Source organism: Salvelinus alpinus, chromosome 2 (genome assembly GCF_045679555.1).
Source record: "Salvelinus alpinus chromosome 2, SLU_Salpinus.1, whole genome shotgun sequence".
Taxonomy (NCBI): Eukaryota; Metazoa; Chordata; class Actinopteri; order Salmoniformes; family Salmonidae; genus Salvelinus; species Salvelinus alpinus.
Window position 1 is genome coordinate 59,060,255 of NC_092087.1, and position 10,890 is coordinate 59,071,144.

Sequence of the window (10,890 nt, forward strand, 5' to 3'; positions counted from 1 at the left end):
TCCGTGTAGCCATTTTGTTAGCTATTTATCAGTCTTATGGCTTGGGGATAGAAGCTGTTCAGGAGCCTGTTGGTGTCAGACTTAATGCCCCGGTACGTCTTGCCATGCTGAAGCAAAGAGAACAGTCTATGGTTTGGGAGGCAGGAGTCTTTAACAATTTTTCAGACCTTCCTGATATTTTTTTTTAATGATTTCACCTTATTTAACCAGGTAGGCCAGTTGAGAACAAGTTCTCATTTACAACTGCGACCTGGCCAAGATAAAGCAAAGCAGTTCGACAAAAACAACACAGAGTTACACATGGGATAAACACACGTACAGTTAATAACACAATAGAAACATCTATATACAGTGTGTGCAAATGTAGTAAGATTAGGGAGGTAAGGAAGTAAATATGCCATAGTGGCAAAATAATTACAATTTAGCATTAACACTGGAGTGATAGATGTGCAGATGATGATGTGCAAGTAGGGATACTGGGGTGCAAAAGAGCAAAAATAAATAACAATATGGGGATGAGGTAGTTGGGTGGGCTATTTACAGATGGGCTGTGTACAGCTTCAGTGATCTGTAAGCTGCTCTGACAGCTGATGCTTAAAGTTAGTGAGTGAGATATAAGTCTCCAGCTTCAGTGATTTTTGCAATTCGTTCCAGTCATTGGCAGCAGAGAACTGGACGGAAAGGCGGCCAAAGCAGGTGTTGGCTTTGGGGATGACCAGTGAAATATACCTGCTGGAGCGCGTGCTACGGGTGGGTGTTGCTATGGTGACTAGTGAGCTGAGATAAGGCGGGGCTTTACCTAGCACAGACTTATAGATGACCTAGAGCCAGTGGGTTTGGCGACGAATATGTAGCAAGGGCCAGCCAACGAGAGCATACAGGTCGCAGTGGTCGGTAGTATATGGGGCTTTGGTGACAAAACGGATGGCACTGTGATAGACTACATCCAATTTACTGAGTAGAGTGTTGGAGGCTATTTTGTAAATGACATCGCCAAAGTCAAGGATAGTCAGTTGTACGAGGGTATGTTTAGCAGCATGAGTGAAGGAGGCTTTGTTGCGAAATAGGAAGCCGATTCTAGATTTAATTTTGGATTGGAGATGCTTAATGATATAGAGGTCCTGGATGGCAGGGTGCTCAGCCCCAGTGATGTACTGGGCTGTCCGCACCACCCTCTGTAGTGCCATGCAATCAAGGTTTGTGATGTTACCATACCAAGCTACACCATTGAGAGCATCTTGACAGGCTGCATCACTGCCTGGGTATGGTAACAGCACAGCCCTCGACCGCTTGGCGCTATAGAGGGTAGTGGGTACGGCCCAGTACTCCAGGACTTCTATACCAGGCAGTGTCAGAGGAAGGCCCTAAAAGGACTCAGGCAGCCAAGTCATACACTGTTCTCTCTGCTATCGCACAGCAAGAGGTACCGGAGCGCCACGTCTGGAACCAAGAACGCCCCTGAACAGCTTTTACCCTCAAGCCATAAGACTGCTGAGCAGTTAATCAAATGGCTACCCAGACTATTTGCATTGACCTCCTTTTTTTGCACTGACCCCCTTGCCCACACACACTCTCTCTAGACACACACACACACACACACAAGCCTAGTGGTTAGAGAGTTGGGCCAGCAACCGAAAGGTTGCTAGATCGAATCCCCGAGCTGACAAGGTAAAAATTTGTCGTTCTGCCCCTGAACAAGGCAGTTAACCCACTGTTCCTAGGCCGTCATTGTAAATAAGAATTTGTTCTTAAATGACTTGCCTAAAGGTAAAATAAAAATTTTTACGGCACACATTCACATACGCTGCTGCTACTGTTTATTATCTTTCCTGATTGCCTACACGCTTAAAAAAAAAATGTTATAGAACCAAAAAGGTTTCTATTGCTTGATTCATATATGAAACTCCTAAAAGTTCTATATAGAACCCTTGTATAGGGTTCTTTGATCAGAGCCCTAGAGGTTCTTCTTCACTGAACCAAAATGGTTCCATATAGAACCCTGCATGGTGCCATTTATGACGTATGGCTATTACTATTAAATAGTAATATTTTGAGCTAAAACACTGAAAAAATATATAAATGCAACATGCAACAATTTAAAAGATTTTACTGTTACAGTTCATATAAGGAAATCAGTCAATTGAAATAAATCTATGGATTACATATGACTGCGAATACAGATATGCATCTGTTGGTCACAGATACCAAAAAGAAAAATATGGCATCATGCAGGGCGACACATTTCCTTCGCATAGAGTTGATCAGGCTGTTGACTGTGGCCTGTGGAATGTTGTCCCACTCTGTGGCCTGTGGAATGTTATCCCATCAACCCAGAGCATCCCAAACATGCTCAATGGGTGACAAGTCTGGTGAGTATGCAGGCCATGGAAGAACTGGGACATTTTCAGCTTCCAGGAATTGTGTACAGATCCTTGCGACATGGGGCCGTGCATTATCATGCTGAAACGTGAGATGATGGGGGTGGATGAATGGCACAACAATGGCCTCAGGATTTCGTCACAGTATCTCTGGGCATTCAGATTGACATCAATAAATTGCAATTGTGTTTGTTTTTATGTGTTCTTTTATAGCTTATAACCACTGGTATAGGCTATATGTGTGCACTGCTGAGGCCCGTTGGAGGCTTGACCACTTTGGCCAATCAGAACGTAGAAAATAAATCTAAATTCACAGTGTGTCTGCCTTGATGTTTATAAAACTCCATGGACTAACTCCCTGCAGGACTATAGTCTATTCAGACCCTTTGACTTTTTCCACATTTTGATATGTTACAGCCTTATTCTAAAATGTATTAAATAGTTGTTTTCCCTCATCAATCTACAAACAATACCACATAATGACATTTTAGAAATGTTGGCAAAAAGAAAATAACGGAAATATCACATTTACATTGGTATTCAGACCCTTTACTCAGTACTTTGTTGAATCACATTTGGAAATGATTACAACCTCGAGTCTTTCTGGGTATGACGCTACAAGCTTGGCAGACCTGTATTTGGGGAGTTTCTCCCATTCTTCTCTGCAGATCCTCCAGAGCTCTATTAGGTTGGATGGGGAACGTCACTGCACAGCTATTTTCAGGTCTCACCAGAGATGTTTGATCGGGTTCAAGTCCAGGCTCTGGCTTGGCCACTCAAGGACATCAGAGATTCGTCCCGAAGCCACTCCTGCGTTGTCTTGGCTGTGTGCTTAGGGTCGTTGTCCTGGTAGGTGAAGGTGAACCTTCACCCCAATCTGAGGTCTTGAGTGTTCTGGAGCAGGTTTTCATCAAAGATCTCTCTGTACTTTGCTCCGTTCATCTTTCCCTCAATCCTGACTAGTCTGCCAGTCCCTGCCACTGAAAAACATCCCCACAGCATGATGCTGCCACCACCATGCTTCACCGTAGGGATAATGCCAGATTTCCTCTAGATGTGATGCTTGGCAATCAGGCCAAATAGTTCAATCTTTGTTTCATCAGACCAGAGAATCTTGTTTCTCATGGTCTGAAAGTCCTTTAGATGCCTTTTGGCCAACTCTAAGCAGGCTGTCATGTGCCTTTTACTGAGGAGTGGCTTCCATCTGGCCACTCTACCATAAAGGCCTGATTGGTGGAGTGCTGCAGACATGGTTGTCCTTCTGGAAGGTTCTCCCATCTCCACAGACAAACTCTGGAGCTCTGTCAGAGTGACCATTGGGTTCTTGGTCACCTCCCTGACCAAGGCCCTACTCCTCCGATTGCTCAGTTTGGCTGGGCAGCCAGCTTTAGGAAGAGTCTTGATGATTCCAAAGCTTTTCCATTTAAGAATGATGGAGGCCACTGTGTTCTTGGAGACCTTCAATGCTGCAGACATTTTTTGGTACCCTTCTCCAGATATGTGCCTTGTAGTCCACAGGTGGACTCCAATCAAGATGTAGAAACATCAAGGATGATCAATCGAAACAGAATGCACACGAGCACAATTTCAAGTATCATAGCAAAGGGTCTGAATATTTATGTAAATAAGGTATTTTTGTCTTTTATTTTTAATACATTTGATAAAAATTCTCAAAACCAGTTTTTTTTCGCTTTGTCATTATTGGGTATTGTGTGTAGATTGATGAGGAAACAAATGTATTTAATCCATTTTAGAATAAGGCTGTAACATAACAAAATGTGGAAAAAGTCAAGGGGTATGAATACTTTCAGAATGCACTGTATTTGGAATTTACATTAGGCTATAGCATTCAAATAGCTACACCACATAGTTGTAAGCTTATTTGGCTATACTGCACATTATTGTTATTTGTTCCTGAACTGTCTGAATGGCAGCACTGTCCTTCAGCATCACAAGTTGGTTTAACTTCTTTAACACCATCCCGTCCTTTCAGTACCACGAAGGGAGCTCAAATTGCTTAAACTCTCATTAAGATCTGTTGCCTACGCCTAATAGTCATACTCATCACATCACTTTGCATTTTACACAACAGAACCGAATATAATATCATAGCATAGTCAGCCTATAACATTACTGAATATCTAAATGCATATCCCCATAAAACTGATTGAGATCAAGCAATTAATTGGCATGGAGATGCAGTTTGGACGTTTCATTGGTAAAACGTGAAGCATTATCATCTTAGACTGACAGTGATGATGGCCTATTTTGAAATTAGGTAGACTATACCTAACTTGGTGTTTGAGGATATTACAAATTTTCTTTAGTCAATGTGTGTGGGCATAGCCAGAAGTTGCAATTGGAGGATGGCTTTTATGCATGTTCTGTAATGATAGGCTATTCAACGGTCAGTGCAAACTTTGATTGTGGAAATTATGACATCATAAAAAAATGAATTGCGCTCCCTCTCCTAAACAAATAGCACTATACCACTGGGCATATCCCATAATAAAAAATAACATTTATTTTGTAAAATGTTGAATTAAAGTAGCCTAGCATTTTCTGTTTAGCTTGCTAAGCTAGCAAGTTTACAAACGTGCTCAAATTCTAATAATGTTTCAACTTTATTTACCTACCCTTAGCATGGTGAAGTTATTAATTACACTTTGGATGGTGTATCAATACATCCGTCAATTCAAAGATACAGGCGTCTTTTCCGAGGAAGGAAACCACTCAGGGACATTTGTGACTTTAAAACAGTTACAGAGTTGAATGGCTGTGGTTCAACAATATTGTAGTTACTCCACAATACTAACCTAAATTACAGTGAAAAGAAGGTGAAAAGTGAAAAGAAGGAAGCCTGTACAGAATACAAATATTCCCAAACATACATCCTGTTTGCAATAAGGCACTAAAGTGAAACTGCAAAAAATGTGTGGAAAGAAATGACCTTTTTGTCATGAATACAAAGCGTTCTGTTTAGGGCAAATCCAGCACGACACATTACTGAGTACCACTCTTCATATTTTCAAGTATGGTGGTGGCTGCATCATGTTATGGGTATGCTTGTCATCGGCAAGACTAGGGAGTTTTTTAGGATAAAAAGAAAAAGAATAGAGCTAAGCACAGGTGAAATCCTAAAAGAAACCTGGTTCAGTCTGCTTTCCAACAGACAATTTTTCTTATTTTTTAACTGCATTGTTGGGAAAGGGCTCGTAAATAAGCATTTCACTGTAAAGTCTACACCTGTTGTATTCGGCGCATGTGAAAAACTATTTTATTAGATGTTTTATATTTACATCCACAATTATAAGTTACATTTCTTTTGACATGTCAAAAATATGCAGAATTGTTAGAACTTCAAGGATCGGCACGTTCCTTTATAGTCTTGCAGTGTCAGCATTTAGATCATTGTCCATCTTTGGTGAGCCTCCAAAATGTGCCAGTCGCAAGAGTCAGCCAAAGATCAGCACACCAAATGATGCTCAGAGCGAAACTGTTGAATCACTAGCAATATGGATCAAAGTTCAACTCTTGAGAGATGCACGGTTGTGCGCCACTATCACTTCGAAAGAACAAGATGCTCAGTTGAATGATTAACTTCCCCAACTACGTATTTTCTTAGGATTAATGATTCACTGAGGACTGTCAAATAGTTTTCCAAGAGCTGAACATAAGGTATTATAAGTTCATGCAAATAACTTTGAGCACGGGCCACCTTTGGTCATCCCTTCCCCCAAAACATTCTCAAAGTATAAAAAGACAGACTTCTCCTAACTGGATACAATTCAAGAACAGCCCATCAGGGAACAACAAGCATCAAAACCTCACATCAAGACTAAGCTGATGAGGCAACGCTAACTCCTTCTTCATAACAAAGAAGAAAAGGTACTGCAATATTACACATCATATTTTTTGTAGGATTTCATTATCATGTTTCCATGCATTTAATTTGTGAAGAGACGTGGTGCAAGGAGATGTTGTCATCTTGTTTTGCTACAAAATAGCTCTATTCGTTTTAGATGAATATTTTATTAAAATGCAAACATATGTAAAATAAATCATCCACTTATAAAATTGTATATATTTGTTTATTAATATTATGCAGTCTCTATTCAGGACCATAGGTTCACAATCTACATTGTTCTCTGAATACATATGAGGAAATTAAAAATTATACCTCATTGTAACATTATGGAATAGTGATCCTACCATTGAACAGATAAAAATTTATCTTGGACAATATGTTTTCCTGACAAACACTCAATACCAGTCTTTTTGTGGTGTGTGGCTTATTTGGCAACTGTACACCAACCAGAAAGATCAAACTGCCCATTTTTTTCAACATATCCCTTCTCCATCCTTCCCTCTCTCCTCTAGTTCTCCAGTGACATCCACTTCCAGCCAACAGAACCAACCATGCCTCCTCAGCTGCAGTCCCAGAACAAGACAGGCGTCCGGGTTGTCCAGGGGGACCTGGGGGCACTGAGCCCGGCCGTCAGGGAGTTTGTGGAGACTAACATCAACCTGTGTCAGCCCGAATCACTGCACATCTGTGACGGCTCTGAAGAGGAGAGCCACACCATCCTGGCCAAACTGGAGGAGCAGGGCATGATCAAGAAGCTGACCAAATATGAGAACTGGTAGGTCACCTCACCATTCAGTTTCAGTGGACAGAAGTCATGTTGAGTTGGGGACCCTGAGATAATTGAATGTTTCTGATAACTGTGGTTGTGTAGTGTGCTGGTCTAAGCATGATGAAGAGGTAGACAAAGTTTAAGACCTGTTATAATATTTAATAGATGTTGCAAATGTTGCTCTAGTATTATAATGGCATATGACCACATATATACAAGGATATGCACGATATGATTTGATATTCTTTCTAATAACTTATGGGCTGACCACTCCACATATAGTTATAGCTACAGCCTCCATTTCAAACTTGAAAAAACAATGTGACAATGGTGAGAGGTGGCGGTGGCTATATTATGAGTCTTGATCCAATGGTCTGTTTATTTTCTTCTCTCCTTCAGCTGGCTGGCCCGGACAGACCCCAGAGACGTGGCCCGCGTGGAGAGCAAGACGGTCATCGTGACCCAGGAGCAGAGGGACACGGTTCCGTCTCCACGAGTAGGTGGCATCAGCCAGCTTGGGCGCTGGATGTCTCAGAAGGAGTTGGACAAGGCTATGGACCTGCGCTTCCCAGGCTGCATGAAAGGTACAGTCTAAAATCAACTGGGATGTTTTGCTGTATTACTGGTACATTGACACAAAACAATGTTAAGACTGAGAGTAGCATTATCTTCTCTTGTATTTACATGTTAATGGTGTTTACCGATTATATTATTGGGAGCATATTTATATGATGACTATCTTTGTTTATTTTTACACAATGCTTTACCAGAAGGACATACACTAGCTGCACCATCACCATGTGTCCTAAAATCACTTCTGTTCACTCCTCTTTATTTTAGGTTGTACTATGTACGTGATCCCCTACAGCATGGGGCCTGTGGGCTCCCCCCTGTCTAAGATCGGAGTAGAGTTGACTGACTCACCTTATGTGGTGGCCAGTATGAGGGTGATGACCCGCATGGGCAAGGCTGTGCTGACCGCATTGGGAAACAGAGACTTTGTGCGCTGCCTTCACTCTGTGGGCTGCCCCCTGCCACTCAAAAGTAAGTCAGGCACAAGGGTATGCTTTCAACATGTATGGAAAACTCTGAAAACGAAGGAACAAATTACATTATTTTTCTGTTCAATGCCCGGTTATATTTAAATGTAAAATGAATGTGAGAATAAAGTCCTACAATACTACCGTTATCCATTCAAATCTCGCTCTCTCTCTCTCAGAACCCCTGGTCAATAACTGGCCGTGCAACCCCGAGCTCACCCTGATCGCCCACATTCCTGACCGTAGAACAATTGTGTCCTTTGGCAGTGGCTACGGAGGGAACTCCCTGTTGGGAAAGAAATGCTTTGCACTCCGCATTGCCTCCCGCATCGCCATGGAGGAGGGCTGGCTGGCCGAACACATGCTGGTAAGGTCAGAGTAACAATAAACATAACCCAATAGGTGCATAGTGTACTGTGAGAACAGCTGAGGTGCACAAGTACAGTATGGTTTCACTTGATTGTTTTAATTCCACATTGCAAAAAATACTATAATTTGTCAGTTACTTCTGGAATGGAAATGTAAAATGCACTATTCTTTGTTGTTGTTCAGATCCTGGGCATTACTAACCCTGCTGGTCAAAAGAAGTATATTGCAGCTGCGTTCCCCAGTGCCTGTGGCAAAACCAACCTGGCCATGCTCAGTCCCACACTCCCCGGCTGGAAGGTGGAGTGTGTTGGGGACGACATCGCCTGGATGAAGTTCGACGACGAAGGCAACCTGAAAGCCATTAACCCAGAGAACGGCTTCTTTGGCGTGGCACCTGGAACCTCAGCAAAGACCAACCCCAACGCCATGGAAACTATTTGCAAGAACACCGTCTTCACCAATGTGGCCGAGACTAGCGATGGTGGTGTCTACTGGGAGGGCATGGACCAGGAACTCCCTGAGGGAGTCACGGTGACCTCTTGGAAGAACAACCCCTGGACATCCCAGGATGGTAAGTCTCCGCAAGGCTGGTCATCACAAGGCTGGCTGTTCCCCACAAGGCTGGTTCTTCATTAAACACACTTCTTGAAACACACTTCCCTTGATTTGTATACTGATGTTTTCTCCGCTCTTGTTTTGTCTTCCCATAGGAGAGCCCTGCGCACATCCCAACTCCCGCTTCTGCACTCCAGCTAGTCAGTGTCCCATCATCGACCCCCAGTGGGAGTCCCCTGAAGGCGTCCCAATTGAGGCAATCATCTTTGGGGGGCGTAGACCTGAAGGTGTCCCCCTGGTTTATGAGGCCTTTAGCTGGCAACACGGCGTGTTTGTCGGAGCTGCCATGAGATCAGAAGCCACAGCTGCCGCAGAGCACCAAGGTAAGTCAAACTCCCAAGTGTAACCTGCTGCATTGATGACTAAAGCAACTTTTAGAAACTTATGTCAAGACGAAGCGGAAATGACATGGAGCTGAATTGAAGAATGATATTTACCAAACTCTCTTCTTCTTCTGATCCGCTAGGCAAGTTGATCATGAATGACCCCTTCGCCATGCGGCCCTTCTTCGGCTACAACTTTGGCCGTTACCTGTCCCACTGGCTGAGCATGGCCGGGCGGCCCAACGCCAAGCTGCCGAAGATCTTTCATGTCAACTGGTTTCGCAAGAGCCAGTCCGGCAGCTTCCTGTGGCCTGGCTTCGGGGACAACATCCGCGTGCTGGAGTGGATTTTCCGCAGGCTGGATGGAGAAGCCGGAGCCATGCCCTCCGCCGTGGGCTACTTGCCCTGCAAGGGCTCCCTGAACTTGGAGGGCCTGGGGGAGAACCAGGTGAACCTGGAGGAGCTGTTTAGTCTGTCTAAGGACTTCTGGCAAAAGGAGGTGGAGGATATCAGGGCCTACTTTGACATCCAGGTCAATGATGATCTTCCCAATGAGGTGGCCAAGCAGCTAGAGTGTCTTGAGCAGAGGGTGAGGCAGATGTAGGGAGAGATAGAGACGGAGAGAGATAAAGAGAAATGTGGCACTTCTGAGCCCAAAAGCCCTTAGACCTCCACAGACTAGAGATCATTCTAGAATATTTAACTGAGCTAGTTAGCTATTTTCAAAAGACACTTTAGAAACCTGCTGTGTAGAGAACTTTAATTTTCCTCAAAGTTGTTTTCTAATTCTCTTGTAAAACAGAAATCCTCCACTGTTACATTAGCATATTTTCCTAGTTAAAATAGAGGTGAATTACACTTGAATAAGATTAGCGATGAATTTAAGAATATCTGGGAACAGTCTTTGTAGTCCCAATTGATCAGTTGCTCATCTCTGTTTTCAAAGCTTATGATGCAGTCCAAACAACTGATGTCTGTGTTATTTAACAATAACTTATTAACGCACAATATCCAAAGCCATATGTTTATATGGTAATTCCATGTTGGTACAGCGGGTTAAAGGTAAACATTGCTGTACCATGGATCCAACCACCTACATGTATTTCACCCCTACACATCTCAAATGTGTGTAAGTTTTCACTGTTTCTGTTTTGTTATGTCCTAATTTATTTTTGCACTCTATCGTATTGCCTTGTTGTTTATTTGTTGTAATCTGAAATCTCATAAGGAAGACAACAATAAACTTTATTTAAACTTTAAATCCACTCATGATTCTTCTGGTTTTTACACGTGGGATTTCTTATGATAGAAGTGGTTGAAGTATGACTGTCTTGCCTGATTTATACGGTGGGATTATATGCATGGTAATGATAACTAGAAGCGCATGTACTGAAACAAAACCCTACTGTATCTCACACACAAATCCCAAAACAATTAACCATGACCCAAAACTCTAATTCTCCTGCCACAAGATAGTAAATTAGAAGTTGATACTGGGTGTATGCTGGGTGGACAGCTGAGCAAGAGG

At 42.8% G+C, this 10,890-nt stretch overlaps 1 protein-coding gene across 1 annotated transcript; it reads left to right on the plus strand.

Moving 5' to 3' along the window:
- Nucleotides 1-6,114: 6,114 nt before the first annotated feature.
- Nucleotides 6,115-10,627, plus strand: pck1 (phosphoenolpyruvate carboxykinase 1 (soluble)). The gene is made up of 8 exons (XM_071386312.1): nt 6,115-6,266; nt 6,759-7,021; nt 7,415-7,599; nt 7,856-8,059; nt 8,235-8,422; nt 8,608-8,995; nt 9,135-9,362; nt 9,506-10,627. The coding sequence occupies exons 2-8, from the start codon at nt 6,798-6,800 to the stop codon at nt 9,964-9,966; spliced, it is 1,878 nt and encodes a 625-aa protein (XP_071242413.1). The 5' UTR covers nt 6,115-6,266; nt 6,759-6,797; the 3' UTR covers nt 9,967-10,627.
- The last annotated feature ends 263 nt before the right edge of the window (nt 10,628-10,890 follow it).